This window comes from Geotrypetes seraphini, chromosome 1 (genome assembly GCF_902459505.1).
Source record: "Geotrypetes seraphini chromosome 1, aGeoSer1.1, whole genome shotgun sequence".
Taxonomy (NCBI): Eukaryota; Metazoa; Chordata; class Amphibia; order Gymnophiona; family Dermophiidae; genus Geotrypetes; species Geotrypetes seraphini.
In genome coordinates, this window is record NC_047084.1 from 86,140,865 (window position 1) to 86,161,313 (window position 20,449).

The following is a 20,449-nucleotide window of genomic DNA, read 5'->3' on the forward strand; positions in this document are numbered from 1 at the left end:
CCACACAAGCCTTTTTCTTTAATTTTTATTGTAAATGTAATTAAGGTTTGATGGTATAATGTTCTGAGGTCAGTACCTTGTGAATGTTTAAAAGAAAACGTTGTTGGTTTTATGTGCATTTGCGAGGCCTTGAAAAAGGAGCTGCAAATCATGCGTGCCCCTTATTAAAAGCATTCAATGTGCAATCATCTCTGAAAAAGTAAAACATCTCATCACATTCTGTTCAACATACTCTAATTAATGCATTATTAAGGGTCATATACTTACAGAGGGATTATCATTTTAATGAATGCTATTGTTGCCCAAAGAAAGGCTACTCTACTACCATCTCTCTTTATGATACACATCAGTTTGTACAATTTCACCAGGATGTTCAGAAATACAAGCCCCGTTGATATCACTGAGCTTGCTGTCTGGGAGATCTTCAGGTTTTGTACACAGCTTTAGTGCCCTGGAAATGAAAACATCCAAGTCAAACTGAGACTCTGTTCCATTGTTGATATCCTCGGACTCCTCACAAGTAGGAGGCGACAGTTGTCCGTGACTTTGAATTTCTGGAGAAGGGTTAGAAGGGCACTCGAGTCTTGACTGCGTATTCTTTACCCACTGAGCAATCTCCAAAAACAGACTGGATGGTTCCTTTTCAGGAGAGGCTTCTCCAGGGGGAGCAATAGTCGATCTTTTCCAATGTGATAGGTCTAAAATAAGCTTGGGCTCCGAGTAGTGATGTGGCTTATTATCCTTCCACAGAAGTTTGTCTAAATAGGAAGGCGATCCCACTTTATAATCGCACGATCTTCCATAGTCTGCTTCAAGCATTCGATCCACTGAAGAATGAGACTGCTCTGAGTACCTTTCTGAGCTGCTCTGAGAATACTTGCGTGGATCAACCTGGGCTTCTTCGGCAAAGGATTCTGAATCTGCACGAGGGTCGCGTTGTACCTCACTCATGCCGTGGTATCTGCCTTGTCGCCACTCCAGATCTGTAGACAGGTTAACTTGATATCTATAAAATTTTAAAAAGATATATAAGTATAAAACTAGATTATTCTACCAAGATGTTCTAATACTAAAACATCTCTGTGTAAGTTAAGAAGCCTGCCCTGACAAGGGGATAATTCTAGATTTAGGTAGTGAGAATGCATATACTCGTACATGTCAGTATTCTAGTCGCTTAAGTATGTATGTGAACACTTGCAGATAAATGAGTAATTTCTGGCAACATGCTACTCTGTAAATATGTGCCAATATCTGATGGCATGTATGTTAAGAACGGACACTCATATGGATAGAGTTTGGTCCAAGCATGGGCAGGGTGCTTAGTTATGCATATCGATTATAAAATACTATAATTTATACATGAACGTTTGTAATCTAGGTGCAAGCATTTAAACCAGTTGTATACAAGGCCTAACTCATCTCATATCCCCCTCCTGTTGCGATACCACAGACTCTACCTGATCTCCAGGTTTACCCTCACTTCCCAACCAAAGCTTGCCTTCTGCTTTCTTGAATTTTGTTCCCAATTTTGCTTCTGTTGGAAAGCTGTTCCACATATGCACCTGGAGTTTTAACACGAGGACACCTATGGAGTGTGTGGCACAGTGGTTAAAGTTACAGCCTCAGCACCCTGAGGTTGTGGGTTAAAATCCCATGCTGGTCCTTGTGACCCTGGGCAAGTCACTTAATCCCCCATTACCCCAGGTACATTAGATAGATTGTGAGCCCACCGGGTGCCAGACACTAGTTTCCCTCACTACGCCACTGGTAGGATTAAACAAAAGTGGGGAAGTGAGGCCAATGTCACACAGATTTCTATGGTTTGTGTGTCTTACATGGAAGTGCAGATCAGGATAAGCTGGAGTGGGCTTCAATGACAACTCCAGCAGGTCCAGTGTTGTTCAGACTTTTACAGTCTAAGCCAGTGGTTCCCAAACTTGTCCTGGGGGCTCACCACTGTATGCAGTGTAGACCATGCACGCAAAGCTCTCTCATGAATATTCATTGTGGACATCCTGAAACCCTGATTGTTTGGGGTGCCTCCAGGACAGGTTTGAGAACCACTATTCTTAGCAAGAAAAATGGCAAAGATGGATCAGGATCAAGTATGCATATTTTATATCACATTCATATTGTACATGAATGCTGTATATCTCAGTGGGGGAGGGAAAGACATCTTAAAGTGATACAAAACGCAAATGCATCAGAAGGAACGATTCCAGGTCAGCTGCCAGCAGTATGTAGGACCCGCTGCCAGTGACCTAAAGAAAAGCTAAGCAGGCTGGAGGGGTGGGAAGGGAGGGAGGGAGAGAGAGAGAGAGAGTCTGCTGCATGGAGGGGGGGAGAAGGGAGGGAAAGAGAGCAAAGTCTGCCCCTTTGGGCTCAGGCCTGCTCAATATTGGCTGGCTGATATCGTTGTTGTGTGGCTTTTGGTGCACCTGTATGTTTTTTTTCTGCTGTGGTTGTGTTCATTGCTTCGTTCTTTGCCTCTGCTGGGCTCCATTCACCATTGTTACCTGTAACCCTCCCCTTGCGAGCTGCGGTCTATCGGACACCGGGACCTGGGCTTCTTCCCGCATTGTTACCGTGTTGATATCCTGTTGCTATGGGGGGGGGACTTGTCTGTGGGGGATGGGTTCTATTGTGGTTGTTCTCCCACATTTGATGATGTTTTGTTTGCGCTTTTTTTGGATTTATCATCCTTGTTCTTATGCCTTCTTGTCTGCTGTTTTCTTGTTGGTGCCTTTTTCATCTTTACAATAGAGGACACAACCAGTGTGCCAGAACCGGAAAAAATCTTCAGGGGAGATCAAGAGGGGAAATTATCATGCATGGAGGTAAGCCTCAAAGACGTTCTCAGGCAGATAGATAGATTAAGAACGGACAAAGCTCTGGGCCCAGATGGGATCCACCCGAGAATACTGAAAGAGCTCAGAGATGAAACAGCAGAGCTACTGCAGCATATTTGCAACCTGTCCTTGAGAACAGGGGTAATGCCGGAGGACTAGAAGATAGCGAATGTTACACCGATCTTCAAAAAAGGATCGAGAGGCAACCCAGGAAACTACAGACCGGTGAGCCTAACCTCTGTTCTGGGGAAGATGGCCGAATCACTGATCAGGGAAGGTATCAATGAGCATATAGAAAAAAATAATCTGATGAGATCGAGCCAGCATGGTTTCTGTAAAGGCCAATCATGCCAGACAAATCTACTGCAGTTCTATGAGGGGATAAGTAAGCAATTGGACCAAGGTGACCCAGTAGACATTATATATCTAGATTTCCAAAAAGCCTTTGACAAGGTGCCCCATGAACGCTTACTGAAGAAACTGTGGAGTCACGGGGTGGAAGGGGACGTGCACAGATGGATCAAAAATTGGCTGGCGGACAGGAAACAGAGGGTAGGAGTAAAGGGGCACTACTCTGACTGGATAGGGGTCACAAGTGGTGTTCCGCAAGGGTCAGTGCTGGGACCACTGCTGTTCAATATATTTATTAATGATCTAGAAATGGGGACAAAGTGCGAAGTTATCAAGTTCGCGGATGACACAAAACTCTCCAGCAGGGTCAGAACTGTTGAGGAATGCAAAGAACTGCAGAGCGACCTGAACAAACTGAGTGAGTGGGCAAAAAAATGGCAGATGAGCTTCAATGTGGAGAAATGTAAGGGAACATAGGGAATGCACATAGGGAAGGGGAACTCCATGTACAGCTACGCGATGGGAGGGAGGGTACTAGGGGAAGGCAGCCAAGAATAAGATCTGGGGGTATTGGTGGATAACACAATGAAGCCGGCGGCGCAATGTGCAGCGGCCTCAAAAAAAGCTAACAGAATGTTGGGCATTATCAAAAAAGGTATCACTACCAGAACGAAGGAAGTTATCCTGCCACTGTATCGACAATGGTGCGCCCACATCTGGAATACTGCGTCCAATACTGGTCGCCATACCTCAAGAAGGACATGGCAATACTCGAGAGGGTCCAGAGGAGGGCAACGAGGATGATAAAGGGTATGGAGAACCTTTCATATGCCAAACGGTTAGACAGGCTGGGGCTCTTTACCCTGGAGAAGCGGAGACTGAGAGGGGACATGATAGAGACTTATAAAATCATGAAAGGCATAGAGAAGGTGGAGAGGGACAGATTCTTTAGACTAGCAGGGACAACTAAAACAAGAGGTCATTCAGAAAAACTGAGAGGAGACAGATTCATAACGAATGCAAGGAAGTTCTTCTTCACTCAGAGGGTGGTGGACACCTGGAACGCGCTTCCCGGAGAGGTGATAAGACAGAGTACAATTCTGGGGTTCAAAAAGGGACTGGATGACTTCCTGGAAGCGAAGGGGATTATAGGGTACAGATAGAGGTTTACCTTACAGGACATTGAGCGAATAGGGTATGGATATTTTAGGTTAGGTAGGGAACACTTTCAGGTCAAGGACCTGGGGGGCCGCCGCGGGAGCGGACTGCTGGGCACGATGGACCCCTGGTCTGACCCAGCAGAGGCAATGCTTATGTTCTTATCAATAAAAATTGTTTGACAAAAAAAAAAAAAAATTGGCTGTCTGGCTACACCACTATCCAGTAGTAATTTAAAAAAGAATCTGCCCATGTAGAGCCTTTATTAAAATACTTGCAGGAATTCACAAGTACATCCAATTTGCAGTTATAAATATGGAGAATAATTACTGGAGGAAACTCTGCAACCTGCACATATAATACAGTATTTCAGAATTTATACATGTAAGTGTCAGCAGTTACATGTGTATGGCAACCATTTGGAAAACCTACATATATGAATTCTTTTTTTTTTCTAATTAGGAGGGGAAATGCACAATGGGAGATCAAGGAAGATTCCACCTTAACCCCTCCTGGAAAGGGTTGGCCAAATCAACCATTTTTATCTTTATCAGAAGCTTCTATACCTCTACTAATGACTGGGGAGTCAAAGACATCTGTAATGGATTTTAAAAACAGATTCAGATGGATTCCACTGTGATTGTTGTCGGCCTCCTTGCTGCTTGGCTAGGGTATCATGTTTGCATTATACACATTTTTGAAACTCCTGTCTGTGCTCTAAATCTCAGTGTGGAAATATTGAGAACATATCCATGGATTCCTTTCTGAAGTGGGGAATGCACGTGTATGTTTTGGTCCCCCATACTCCATCTAAACCACATCTCCTTATAATCTATTAAGTAATGCTCTCATAATGTCATATGGATTCTTAGCTGGACTATACATTCAAGCCTGAACATTGCAAACACTGGTTCCTACTTCTGTGTTGAGTCTTACATTTAAATAGTTGTTTTTGGAAATCAGTACTTACACATGTGCTAAAAATGTTGCTGTCTAAATGTGGAATTCACTTGCATCTATAATAAGGACTTTGTATATGTTCCTTTTCATAATGTGAATTTTGGTGGGGTGAATTTTGGTGGTGCAGATTTTGTCATCTGCACAGTCTTTAGATAGTTCTAGGATCCAGTGGCGTAGCAAGGGGGGGAGGGGGCACGGTCCGACCTGGGCATGATCTTGGTAGGGGCACTGGCACCCGACCCTTCCCCTCTCCTTGCCGCACACATGCGCCCCTTCTCTTCCTCGTACCTCTTTAATTTTCCCTGCACAAGCAGTATTACAAACTTGCTGCCCGGGTCAGTGTCGCCTCTCTCTGACATCACTTCTAGGCCTCGTACCTAGGAAGTGACGTCAGAGGGATAGCCGACATGGTGTGGGCAGCAAGTTTGCAATGTTGCTCGTACCCGGAAAATTAAAAAGGTATGGGGGAAGGGAAGGGGTGGGGGGGTACAGAGAAGAGACTGGAGGAGGGAGGGGCACCACTCACCCTCGCTATGCCACTGCTAGGATTACTTTGTTCTATTTTTTTCAGTTCTAAAGCAGCGGCAGCAAGTGTTATAAGACACTAATGTTGTACCTGTCCCAGTTTGAAATTTCGCTCTGGCTGGCTTCCATCAGCAGAATGTCGTCAATCTCATCCTCAATCCTAAATGGATGCTGGGAGATGGGCTCATCCTCAGGGCAGGAATATGGGGACATGTAGGGATGCTGCAAAGCTACCTCTGCTGTTAACCGATCCATAGGGTTAAAGGTCAATATCCTCTCCAGGAAATCAATAGCTGTGGATTACAAACATAACAACATATTCAAGTAAATTAGCAGTGGGAGAGCCAGTGCTTAAAATTATATGATATTCTATCAGCGTGAAGGGTGATTCTAGAACAAGGTGTCCAAATTTATACCACAACACAAAGGAAACACACAACCCCATGTGTGAAAATGTAAACCAAAAAAACGGAGTGGGGAAGGGACACAGTCAACCAACTTCAGGGACAATCAATTTATTTAAACCAGTGGTTTCAAACTTGCGGCCCTCCAGGAACTATTTTGAGACCCTCAGTATGTTAACATTGTTCTGGAACGTTGCCCGCCTCACTGCTGTAACCTCACACAAGTGCTTTCCTGTGTCTGTACGCGATTGTCCTCTCCACTCCACCTCACAATCATGTACAGATGCAGGAAAGCGCTTGCGTGAGGTTACAGCAGTGAGGCAGGCAATGTTCCAGAACGTAAGGTAACCAATGGAGGCAGTGCAGCTTGTGCGTGTGTACGTAATCTCATGAATTCTCATGAAATTTGGCACCTTTCCTGGTGGTGACTGCTTGATGTAAGATGGCGGTTGTGTCCGGTGCTGGAGGAGGTAAGAGCTGCAGGTGGTTGCGGATGCAACCACTGGACACTTAAGGCACAAGTTCTCCCCCCTATAAAAATGCCTAGAGGACTACACCAACATGTCTCTTGCAGTTGATGCTTTAGAATCTATATTTTGCATGAGGTAAAACTCTTTAAAGTTTATAAATCTTTCCTTAATTGCTTCTGATAATTTCAGCTATACACAGCTGAAAGCAGTGCAATGTGCAGAAAGTGAAAAACTATCTAAACTTCACTTTCTGCAATTTGCACTGCTTTCAGCTTTGTATAGCTGAAATTATTAGAAGCAATTAAGGAAAAATTTATAACAAGTTTACCTCATGCAAAGTTGTCATTTCTTTAATAAGACATTAACTATTTATTTTTGCAGCCCTCCAAGTACCTACAAATCCAAAATGTGACCCTGCAAAGGTTTTGAGTTTGAGACCGTTAATTTAAACTATATAAAAAACTAATAAATATAACACATCTACATGAAATAATGCCAGCATAACAAAGTCTTTCAATCCTTTTTTTTGTGCTTGACCTTGACACGGTCCGTGTTTCGGCTATGAAAGCCTTCCTCGGGGGGGTATGAATGAAGCCCAGTAGATGGCACCAGAATACAGATAATAAAACCAAAAAGGAATACTCTTGATATCCTGTTAGGAGCCTGCTGCTTAACGCGGTACCAAATAAGAACGCTGCAAGCTTCCGCATGAGCTGAATGGCGTCGCTGTGTTGGGGTCCAGCACAAAAAGAAAGGATTGAAAGACTCTTTGTTATGCCTGCATTATTTCATGTAGATGTTATACAAGTATCATTCCCTTCCCCACTCCATTTTTTGAGTCCAAATTTATACACCACTTGAACACATAAGGATACAGCATACTGTCACTTTTGTAGCTAAGTGTACACTTACACAGGTAAGTGACAGCCCAACAGCTAAGCGCTATTCTGTTAGGTTACACATAAGTGACATGAGGAGAATTCTATAAATGTGCACCGAAAAAAAAAAGGCGCTAACACCCAAATTCTGTATAAGGTGCCTTACATTGTGCGTACAAATCAGTGTACACAGTGCACATTTGCATGCACAACTTGTTTAACAAACCTAATCAGCGCCAACAATTAGCAATTAATATCTCATAAGATATTAAAAGTTACAAGCATAACTTGGGGCTAGATGCATAAAGCACGGTCTTTAAGACCATGCAGGTCGCTATGGGACATTTTTTCCAAACATCGAACCATGCCCAAAAGGCTTCCCATGCAAATGAGTTGAGTCAGATGTCTTCCCTAATTCCACCCCACCAGTCAGAAAACCGACTCAACACATGCACAGAAAATCCCAAACAGCTGAGCTGCAGGGGAAGCCCCGAAGCAACCTCCTGCCGCTCAGCTCTTCAGGGCAGGAAGCCTTTTTAAAAAATTATTTTCAATGGGCACAGAAGACACGCACAATATCCATCCCCATTTAAAAAAAAACCACTCCCCTCAATGATGATTCCCCCACAATGACCCTCCCTGATAACTCCAGTACCAAAATAGAGGCAGGAGGGATGCCCACTCCTGATGCTGCAAAACCCCCTGCTGAACTGACCCCCCTACCAGGACCCTCCTGAAATTGCCCCTCCCCACTCCCCTTCCTAAAAAAAAATTTGCAGGAGGGATGCCCATTTCCTCCTGCCACTGAATGCCCCCCCTCCCAAACCACCCCCCACACCTCCTCCATAGCTCAAAACTGGATGACAGCAGCAGGGATGCCCAGTCCCTCCTGCTCGCAGGCCCGCCACTCCAAAATGGAGTGCCCAAATGTATCAAGGGTATATGTATAAGGGTATATGTAAAAATGTATCAAGGGTGCATTAATAAAGGCGGATAAAAAATGTTTTAAATAAATAAAATTAATTGATTCTGTAAATTGCACATGTAAATGGAAGCCACACGCATGCCCCTCCCATGAACCACCCTTGTGAATGCCCCCTTACAGCTATTCACTCTCCACAGATTCTAATAAGGCATCTAGATTTGCAGACCCAAATTTATGCATGCATCCAAGATGTACACTCAAATTAACTGACTAATGAGCCCTTAACTGTCAATAATTGGATGCCAACCAATTATTGAAGTTAATTGGCATTCATTAATATTTGTGCACTCATTGCCTGCTGTTGTATAAGGCAGTGTTCTTCAACCACCGGTCCATGGACCAGTGCTGGTCCACAGAAATTTCCTGCTGGTCCACAGGGCCAGCACGTGTATCAGGCCCAAAACAGTGTTCTTCAACCTCCAGTCCACGGTGCGATCGATGCGGTGTTATCTTCGAGCCAGCTCCCTCTTCCTAACTGATTCAGTGCACAAAGCCACGGGTAGTGGCTCCTACAGGCATCCTGCGCCTGAACCGGAAGCCTTCTCTGACGTTGCAACGTCAGAGGGAAGGCTTCCAGATGAGGCACGGGACGTGCAAGGTGCAATTAGTACTATTATGGGGGTGGGGTCTGGGGTGGAGATTGGGTAGAGAGGGCGGGGTCTGGCCCACGACTTAGCCCAATGTTCTTCAATCGCCGGTCCACGGACCGATGCCAGTCCACAGAATAATTATTTTATTTCTGCCGGTCCATAGGTGTAAAAAGGTTGAAAAACACTGGTATAAGGCACAGTGCCAAACTCTGTTTCAAGTTTTAGTTGTTATGAGCAGGATATCCTAATTCTGGCTCGGACTTTCTTTTGAAAATGCCCCTCCTTGTTTACTTATAAAATACTTTAGTATACGGCAGAACTCATGTCATAGAAACATAGAAGATGACGGCAGAAAAGGGCCATAGCCCATCAAGTCTGCCCACTCTAATGACCCACCCCCTTGTTTTTACTGACCCACCCTCCTTTACACCCTTAGAGATCCTAAGTGAATATCCCATTTACTTTTAAACTCTGACACGCTGTTGGCCTCAATCACTTGCAGTGGGAGTTCGTTCCAACGATCAACCACCCGTTCTGTGAAGAAATACTTTCTGGAATCACCATGAAATTTCCCTCCCCTGATTTTCAGCGGTTGCCCTCTGGTGGGCGAGGGTCCTATAAGACAGAAGATATCCTCTTCTACCTCGATCCTGCCTGTAATATATTTAAACATCTCAATCATGTCTCCTCTCTCTTCGTTCCTCGAGTGAGTAAGCTGCAATTTATTCAGCCTTACTTCATACGGGAGATCGTTGAGCCCCGAGACCATCCTGGTGGCCATTCTCTGAACCGACTCAATTCTCAGCATATCTTTCTGGTAATGTGGTCTCCAGAATTGAACACAGTATTCCAGATGAGGTCTCAACATGGATCTGTACAACGGCATTATGACTCCTGGCATCCTGCTGACAAAACCTCTACGGATACAACCCATCATTTGCCTTGCCTTGGAGGAAGCCTTTTCCACTTGATTGGCAGTTTTCATGTCATCACTAATGATAACTCCTAAATCACGTTCTGCCTTGGCCCTAGCTAAAGTCTCACCATTCAGTGTGTAAGTTCTGCACGGATTTCTTCTACCCAGGTGCATTACTTTACATTTTTTAGCATTGAAGCTGAGCTGCCAAGTCGATAACCATTGTTCCAATAGTAGTAGGTCCTGCGTCATACTATCTGGCAAAGTGTTTTGACCTACTATGTTGCACAGTTTGGCATCGTCAGCGAACAATGATACTTTTCCTCTAAGCCCTTGGGTCATATCGCTTATGAATATGTTGAATAGGATTGGGCCCAAGACCGAGCCTTGTGGCACTCCACTGGTCACTTCTGATGTTTTAGAAGGGGTACCATTTACCACCACCCTCTGAAGTCTACCGCTGAGCCAATCCTTAACCCATGCAGTTAGTGTCTCCCCTAATCCTAGCGATTTCAGCTTGTTCAATAACCTGCGGTGTGGGACGCTATCAAAAGCTTTTCTGAAGTCCAAATACACCACATCCAGGGCCTCCCCGGCATCCAGTTGTCTTGTTACCCAGTCAAAGAAGCTAATTAGATTTGATTGGCAGGACCTGCCCTTGGTAAATCCGTGTTGATGGGGATCGTGCAGATTTTATCAGATTGCAGTGTTTCCATGAGTTTGCTGACTATGGATGTGAGACTCACTGATCTGTAATTTGCTGTCTCTGTGATGCAGCCCTTTTTGTGGAGGGGAATAACGTTAGCTGTTTTCCAGTCCAAGGGGACTCTTCCCGTGCCTAGGGAAAGATTGAAGAGCACGGATAATGGTTCCGCCAGGACTTCACTCAACTCTCTGAGCACCCTGGGGTGTAGGTTGTCTGGTCCCATGGCTTTGTTTACCTTGAGTCTTGAAAGTTCGCAGTAGACGTTACTGGGCGTAAACTCGAAATCTTGAAATGGGTCTTTCTGTCTTTCCCTTGTCCGTAACTGTGGACCGGATCCCGGCGCCTCACAGGTGAAGACTGAGCAGAAGTATTCATTTAGTAGTTCGGCCTTAGTGGAATCCGATTCTGCATAATTCCCATCCGATTGCCTAAGTCGTTCTATTCCATCTTTGTTTCTTTTCCTGTCACTAATATACTTAAAGAAGTATTTATCCCCTTTCTTAATGTTCTACGCTAGATTCTCCTCTATCCGGAGCTTGGCCTCTCTGACTGCTTTAGACCTATCCAGATAGTCTTTTTTTGCCTCCCGCTTTCCTAAATGTTTGTAGGCAATAAATGCCTTTTTCTTCTCTTTAACGAGGTCCGAATGAAGATGTAGATGTTTGTATTTAAAGAGGCCGATATTCAGACCATGGGAGTTAGCCAGGCTCGCAGTTGACAATGACCTCGGAAATTCAATGTACAAAAGAAAAAGTCATGAGAAAGAAATGTCTCCAACAAGGATGTTCTTCATTGACACAACTTTATTCTTTACTAGTGTTACATTAACTGGTGCTAGAATAAACTATTCTTATGTCTTACCCCCAAATTCAGGCTCCCATTTCCCCTTTTATCTTCCCTATTTCCACCAACTTAAAAATCTGTCCCTTTTCTTTGTCCTTCACCTTCATAGAACTCTCTCTCCATTTCCCCTTTCCCTATCAACCTTCACTTAGGTTTTATTATTATTGATAACAATTTTGCATGAGGTAAAACTTTTTATAGTTTATAAACCTTTCCTTTAACTGTTAAAGGAAAGATTTATAAACTATAAAGAGTTTTTACCTCATGCAAAATTGTCATTTCTTTAATAAGACATTAACTATTTTTTCTACAGCCCTCCAAATACCCTATTTTTTCTGTGGCCCTCACAGTTAAAGTTTAACATCTTTCCTTTCTCAAAACTGACACATTTCAATCACTATATTGAAAATAAAATCATTTTCCCTACTTTCGTTGTCTGGTGACTTTATTTTTTTGTGCTTTTAACTATGTTTCCAGGGCCTCCTGCATGCTTCTCCTCTAGTCCTCCTTCCCTCCCCCATCTTCTCCCTTCCTTATACCTCCCCCCCCTATCTAGCAATACCCCTTCTCCCCTGTCCAGCAGCACCTCTTCTCCCTTTCTTTTACCTCCCATGTCCAGCAGTACCCCTTCCCTCCTCCCCCTGTCCCGCAGTAGCCCTTCTCCCTTCCTTTTACCTCCCCCCCTGTCCAGCAGTACCCCTTCCCTGCTCCCCCTGTCCAGCAGTAGCCCTTCCCCCTTCCTTTTACCTCCCCCTGTCCATCTTTTTCCTTCCTTTTACCACCCCCTGTCCAGCAGTACCCCTTCTCCCTTCCCTGCTCCCATGTCCAGCAGTAGCCCTTCTCCCTCCTTTTACCTACCCCCCTGTCCAGCAGTACCCCTTTTCCCTTCCCTGCTCCCCCTGTCCAGCATCAGCTAGCTTAGTTTCACTTTAGCCGCGGTTTCATCAGGCAGCCTCGGGGCTTTTGCTAAGCCTGCCCGCTTCGCATCATTGAAGTAGGCCGGCCTAGCAAAGGCTCTGCGGCTGCTTGATGAAACCGTGGCTAAAGCTGAACTAAAGGCTGTTGGGCCGCCGTGTGAGCGGAGTGCTGGGCACGATGGACCTCAGGTCTGACCCAGCGGAGGTATTGCTTATGTTCTTATGTCTTTAGTCTTAATAGCCTGTGTGGAAAAGCATTGAAAGATTGTGAGGCCATGAAGCTGAAGAATCCATAGTGCATCTAAGAAATTGGTAAGTAGTTAGAATTTGTGAATGCTGTCTCTTCGTGGAACTATGAGTGAAGGATGCAAAATAATTTAATTAAAAAAAAAAAAAATATGAGCTCATATTAGCCTTGTATGCTAGCAATTCTTCATACTCTGTCACTTGCTAAAGTAATGTTAGTTTGTTTTCACTGCAATAAGCAGAATATTTTTTGTGTGAGAGCCTAGGGTTTCCCCATTGATTCTTAACGGAGTTAGGTCTGAGCATGAAAATAAAATGGTATAGAGATAGAAATATGGGCAAATGTTTTGGTTTTTTCCATCTGTACCAACGTCAAAGCTGAGGACGTACAGGCATTGATTTCCAGCTTTTTTTTTTCAGTAGACTGCATGTCTACAATGGTATAATCAGATTTATTCACACGGAAATGAGACAACTACTGCATTACTCAAGGTGGATCAGGACAGACCAGAAATGGCTCATTTTTACCTCGTTTGCCCACTTGGCCTTCTACATGGCTGTTTCTCTGGTTTTGATATATTTCCTTGTTAGCCAGCACAAGTTGCCATTTACCTAAGCTTCCTTTCCTGCTACAAGATGGGTGGATTGACCCCCCTACCTCCACCCCCCCAACACACACTGATTTAACGCAAGGCAAGAACTGTGTGCTCTCAGAAGCAAGTTAATTTGTGGTTAATCATTAGGAAAGAACAGAGTGAGATGTCCATTGTATCTATTTTAGTATTAATCGCTGGCTTACTTGTGTCTTGTTTGCATTAATTACCCAAGGAATCAATAGTTTGATAAAGGCCTTGGGCATCCAAAGAAGGCAATTCTGTACACAACAACAGAGAAGTTAAGATATCTGGAATAAATTAACTACACAGCAGAAGTCTATAATTCATAGTGTAACTGTTTATTTGTAACAGTGACCTCTAATCAGAAAAGACCAGGGGTGGGGGTGGGACTCTTGTGTCAGAACTGTGCACTGATGGCTTAGTCTTAGTGCATGGCTTCCCAATGCAAGCGTAATGCCAAACATTGCTCAGGAGATTGGGAAATAAACCATCCTCATACAGCCATGTTCCAAAATACTCTTGGTAAAACGAGAGTGTCCACAATGCATACTTAACAGGTCGGGAACCCACACATCACATTCCCTCAACAGCACAGGCGCAACAATCTTCAAAGCCTCACAAGTGCAGGGGGAATCCAGTCTCAAAAAATGGTGGTAGGAGTTGGAGGACCCTAGCCTGATTGGGAGGGGGAAAGAGCAAATAAAAGGGAGGCAAGGAGTAGAAATGGGGCTTTTGGTTATTCTAATCTCACACCAGAGTCCATGGTACTGAGGGAGACTCAAAAAAAATGTCAGCCTACAGCACAGGTGTCAAAGTCGAGGGCCGTAATCCAGTCGGGTTTTCAGAATTTCCCCAATGAATATGCATATTACATGCGCTGCTTTTATTGTATGCTAATAGACCTCATACATATTCATTGGGGAAATCCTGAAAACCCAACTGGATTGCGGCCCTCGAGGAGGGACTTCGACACCCCAGGCCTATATATAGGGTGAGAGTCCAACCCTCTCTTTTACAAAGGTGCGCTAATTGATTAGCGCATACTAATTGAATTAGTGTGCGCTAAACGCTAATGCGTCCATAGACTAACATGCACGCGTTAGCGTTTAGTGTGCACTAAATTAATTAGCACGCATTAATCGGTTAGCGCACCTTAGTAAAAGAGGGCCCAAGTGAGTCTTGCTAGCAGAGCAAGCAGAAGATTGTTTCAGTGTGGCAGGAAAGGAAGGGCAACCCCAGGCTGAGGAAAGAAAGCGAGACAAAGTGGATCAATGAGTGCTACTAAAAATTAACCCTATACCTGAGGGCCGATACCAGGAGGGAACAGAGACAGTCAGAGTGGATATCCACTTCCATGGGGTGAAAGAAAAGTGAGAGACTTCACTTGCAGTGAAGCCTCAATGGATTGTTTCAGCTTGGCGGGAAGATAGCATGGTCCTGGGCGGAGGGAAGAGGAAGGGACCCGGAGTAACTCACCATGAAAATTGAAAGATTTTGTGAGGAGAGGATGGGAAATGCAAAGAAGACATGATTGGACTGACTTTTCTATAGAAGCTTTTATCAATTTCTGTACTCTGGAATCAAGATGTAAATACTTCATTGGTTGGAACTATGAATCAAGAATTAAGTAAAATTCAAGTTATCAATTGTACTTCACCTTCAGCTTGAATTATCCTGTTTAAGTGGAGAACTGTATTAAGCAATTGGACTCAGGGAAAATTATCCTCCAGCCTACCGGCACTTGACCTGGCCCTAGCCTTTGCTGAGCTTGAACTTTGACTTTCTTTTTGTGAGCCCTGGTTACAGGTGCCTGACCCAGAAAGGTAGCTGGTGCCCTGTGACTTGTGTGAGTGTAACCAGGGTTACAGTAGCATGAAATGTTGCTACTATTTGGGTTTCTGCCAGGTACTGTGATCTAGTTTGGCCACTGTCAGAAAGAGGAAATTGGGTTAGAAGGACCATTGGTCTGACCCAGTATAGCTGCTTTTATGTTCTTTGGCAGTAGATATTTGCAAGACCCATCTGATCAGTCTCTATTCACTCACTGGAGCTCATATCTTTAAGACCTGGAAAATACAAAAAACATTTCTACTATTTTTGAAATTCTAATTGTAGAAAATGCCATTCATGAGAGCATTTCTTTGGCTATGAATATCACAGAGAAAAGTTGGTATGGGTCTCTAGAGTCCACAGTGGTTTCCAGATCATGCTAAAAAAAAAGCCTTGCCCTTCTATTTTCTATAAAAACAGTATTTACATTATATACCACCCTCAAACTGTTTTGTGAAGCTAGACAACACTGAGGCTTTCTTCCTCCTGCAAAAGTTCTATTTTGTTAAACAGTAATATCATTTTTGAAAACCTTTAGAGGTCTGTGTGTTTGTACAAAACAGAGAGGTGCTGGGGAAGAGCATTTTGCAAACAGACTATTTAATTTGTTTTTGGATTTTGTGTAGTTTTTATTCAGATACAAGTCACGCTTAGACGACATTTTGTTCAGGCATTGAATCCAAGAGCCTGCCTGATCCCCATGGCCTGGTTCTCCTATTCTCCCATTAAAAGTAGCACATATTTCAATTCCAACGGATTTAGCAGTTATAGAGCTTTCTATCAATAAAAAGTTCTAGTTACACTGAAAAACAATGAGCTAAGGTATGTTCACCAAGATAAACATGACTAGTGAATAAGTTCTTGTAGTCTGAATTTTTTGCTGTAATCTTCCTCATCCCCTGGCCTATAACATTCCTTTGGCCATAGGATAACAGCAGAATTTTAATCTGTTTGAAAGTTTTAGTTTTACAAACTTCAAATCCTTTGAGAGTAATTCTATAAAGAATTTTCCAGCATTAGGTACCAAGAATATGTGAAATTACCAGAATACTGGTATCTGCGTGCATACAAGCAGAGATAAGCATCTCACTTCATAGATTACAGGGAAACTATTGGTTGGAACATTTATAGTCTGTTGATGGGAAGAGGTTATTAGTTGTATCAGGACAACTGTCTTGATATATTGATATATTTGTCTTGAGATATATATATATGGAGATATATATATATATATATATATATATATTTATAACTTAAATATGCCAAAGACCAGTCAGAAGTGGTCATTATCAGCAAATCTGAACACTGACAACTCCTGATTGGTCTGCATACACTGGCAACTTTTTAAAACATTACTCATACTTAATAACTTTTTAGAAAAGATTTAGTTCTTGATCAAAAAAAGATTTGGATCTTCACAAAACCTATGGTATTCTTAAGTGACCAAACAACTTAACTTGTTTGCTGTACAGGAGAGCCCCTTGCTGACATAGCTATGTTTCATACACTGCATCAAGGCAAACGGACTCCTTCAGCATGTTCCATGGTATGAATGTGCTGAAGCATACTTTTCTGAAAGGGTGGTACTGTCGACTTGTAAGAAATGTGGGAATCAGGTTAGTTCTATTGTCCATACCCTCTGAAATTGCCTAAAGTTAAATAGTTCTGGGGACAGGCAATAAGATATCTTGAATACCACCCTTTCCCTTAGCTGGATGGCTTTTAGACAAGTATGAATTACTGAGAATCCAGGGAAAGGGAAATTGCCTTGTCATTCACAAGGTTGCTTTATTAGGAAGGCAAACATAGAAGCTCAGAAACATAGAAATAAGATGGCCCATCCAGTCTGCCCATCCACAGCATCCATTGTCTCCTCCTCTCCCTACTGGCTAAGGCTTTCAATACTTGCATTGTGAGGTCATAGAGCTTTATGGTTATAGAAACATAATAGCAGATGAAGGCCAAATGGCCCATCCAGTCTGCCCATCCACAGCATCCATTGTCTCCTCCTCTCCCTATTGGCTAAGGCTCTCAATACTTGCATTGTGAGGTCATAGAGCTTTATGGTTATAGAAACATAATAGCAGATGAAGGCCAAATGGCCCATCCAGTCTGTCCATCCACAGTATAGAACTCTGTATGGATTCAGGACACACCTCCCTCTTTCTAAAGTTGGCATAATCACCTTCATAATGTGATGATGAGGGAAAGATGCTCTGTGGGGGCTGTTATAGGCGAAAACACCCTCCAGGGATTCAAGACAAAGTTAGATAAGTTCCCGCTGAACTGGAACGTACGCAGGCAGGGATAGTCTCAGTTAGGGCACTGGTCTTTGACCTACCCTAGGAGCGGACTGCTGGGCACAATGAAACATAGAAACATAGAAAGATGACAGCAGATAAGGGCCATATAGCCCATCAAGTCTGCCCACACTATTTACCCACCCTCTTAAGTCTTCTGACCCCTTAAGTATAATTGTAATTATACTGTCACTCTACTGACCCGCTCATTCAAGTACTAGTGACCCTATCCCTTGGCATGACCTCGTAGGGATCCCACATGGGTATCCCATTTGTTCTTGAAGTCTGGGATGCTGCGTGCCTCGACCACCTGCACTGGAAGCTTGTTCCAATGCTCGATCACTCTCTCCGTGAAGAAGTACTTCCTGGCGTCTCCGCGAAACTTCCCTCCCCTGAGTTTGAGCGGATGTCCTCTTGTGGTCGAGGGTCCCCTGAGAAGAAAGATATCCTCTTCCACCTCGACCCGTCCCGTGATGTACTTAAATGTCTCAATCATGTCTCCCCTCTCCCTACGCTCTTCAAGAGTGTAGAGCTGCAATTTGCTCAGTCTTTCCTCGTACGGGAGACCCTTTAGCCCCGAGACCATCCTGGTGGCCATCCGCTGAACCGACTCAATTCTGAGCACATCCTTACAGTAATGTGGCCTCCAGAATTGCACACAGTACTCCAGATGAGGTCTCACCATGGCTCTGTACAATGGCATCATGACTTCAGGTTTCCTGTTGACGAAGCTTCTCTTGATACAACCTATCATCTGCCGTGCTTTAGATGAAGCCTTCTCCACTTGAGTGGCTGCTTTCATGTCAGCACTGATGATTACTCCTAAGTCTCGTTCTGCCGTAGTCCTGGTTAAAGTTTCTCCATTCAGGGTGTAAGTTCTGCAAGGATTTCCGTTACCGAGATGCATGACCTTACATTTCTTGGTGTTAAAGCCCAGCTGCCACATCAAGGACCAACTTTCTAAAGTACGCAGGTCTTGCTCCATAGCATCTTGTAGATTATGGCCGTTTACTATATTGCATAGTTTGGCGTCATCAGCGAATGAACCACTGGTCTGACCCAGCAGCGACAATTCTTATGTTCTTAAGAAAAAAGTTTTTTGGGGCTAAATGGGAACCCTATATATTTTCTTTATACCATATCATATTTATTCTTGTACCCGCAAGTGTCAGCTACAAATCATTGTGGCTTACATTATATCAAAAATGATAGAGAGGTGTAGATGTCTTACAGATGATTGCTTTAGAATAGGTCAGTGCAGAGATGAGAACAGATATGCTTTCAGCGTCTTTCTGAATTGGAAGTAGGTAGCTTGCGTAAGCTGCTTGGGAGGCTGTTCCAGATTTTGGGGCCCTGGAATTTGAAGATGGACTCAAAAAGAGCTATCCTCCGGACCGAGCAAGGGGAAGGAAGCGGTAGTTTCCAGCGTTGGATTGTCCTTGCATCATTGAAGGAATGTGTGACCTGGATGGCGGAAGTAAGTTCCAGCTGAGTTTTCTCCATAAATGGCCTTAGGGACCATGCATGCAATTTTGAACCGAAACCTTCTCTTGACTGGAAGCCAGTGCAATTCTTTAAGAAGCAGACTTGCCCTTTCATATTTGTTCTTGTGCAGAATCAGATTCGCTGCTGTATTTTGAAGTAATTGCAGTTTCTTAAGTTCTTTCTCAGCTATGCTCACAGCCTGGTTCTTAATAGGCTATAATATAGGGAAACAGAGGTTAAGGTCCTTGGGGAAAGGGAACGAGAATAGTTTCCAAGATTGGGTGGCTGGCAAAATCAAAGCTTCCGGCCTCTTCCAATTGCCGTGCTTTTTGTGTTTGAGCATGGGGATAAAGGGGGGGGGGGTAGGGGGACTAAACTGACAATGTTGTTGGTCTGGACATAAGAACTGCCATCACCGGATCAGACCCTGGGTCCATCAAGTCCGGTGATCCGCTCAAGCGGAGGCCCAGCCAGGTGCGACCTGGCGAAAACTTAGTCACCGGTATCCCTCTTTTTGCCTTCCGAGGAGATGTGCATCTAACTTGCCCTTAAATCCTAGAATGGTGGGTTCCGCAGCAATCTCCACCGGGAGAGCGTTCCAGGTGTCCACCACCCGCTGTATGAAGCAGAACTTCCTGGCATTTGGAGGGCCATAATAATCCAGGCTCTCCAGAGTTCTATATATATTACAGCTTTGTAGGGGTATCCCTAGGTTACCAGACATTCAGATTTCCCCGGACATGTCTGAGAGTTCGGACGGCTTTTCAAAACCTGTCACTTTTTCCGGGTTTTGAAAAGCTTCCTCCACATCGTGTCGCGCAGGAGGGCATCTGCACATGCGTAAATGCCCTCCTGTCTGACGAGCAGGGGGGCGGGGCTAGGACAGGATTGGGGCATAACAGGGCGGGGATGGGTGGAACTGATTTTACTAGACCCGCTTTTCCTTTTGGAGGCTTAGGCCTAGTCCAGGCCATGAACCGTCTTTTCTCTCCAGAAGCATCATGGACTTGTTTAAAAACTGTGCGTGTTCTCAGCCAAGGTCATTTACCAGTGCTGGGCCTCTCTTGCTCTATGAAGATGTGTAGGAGTGCTATGAACTGTCTTGTTCTGTTTTCAACTTGGTGAGACATGCTGTCTGACCAGAGGATTCATCTAAACAAGCCTATTCACTATTCTTCTGTGTTTCTGACAATAGCCTTTAGGACAGGTCCTGATTGGTCCATGTTTGTCACTTGTGCATAGCGAGAGTGAGAAACTGTGCAAACTGGACTCAGTAGAGTTTGGACTTGGGAAGTTCAGCTGAGTATTTGGAGGAGGAAACAAAGCACATAAGAGAAGGAACCTTTTCTGGTTATCGTGCATCCTATCAGCTGATGGGGAGAGACTGTTATGTGTCTGGACACTAATGAACATAGTTTC

At 44.0% G+C, this 20,449-nt stretch overlaps 1 protein-coding gene across 5 annotated transcripts in view; it reads right to left on the reverse strand.

Annotated features, from left to right (window-relative positions):
- Positions 1–217: 217 nt before the first annotated feature.
- MAPK4 (mitogen-activated protein kinase 4) overlaps positions 218–20,449 on the reverse strand; it is a 256,820-nt gene continuing 236,588 nt past the window's right edge. For all 5 annotated transcript variants that reach the window (XM_033934496.1, XM_033934513.1, XM_033934477.1 and 2 more), the window contains 2 exons: positions 5,935–6,136; positions 218–1,006 (listed from right to left, as the gene is read on the reverse strand). In XM_033934496.1, coding sequence (XP_033790387.1) covers positions 322–1,006; positions 5,935–6,136 — 887 coding nt within the window. In that variant the 3' untranslated portion in view covers positions 218–321. The remainder of the gene's footprint in view (positions 1,007–5,934; positions 6,137–20,449) is intronic.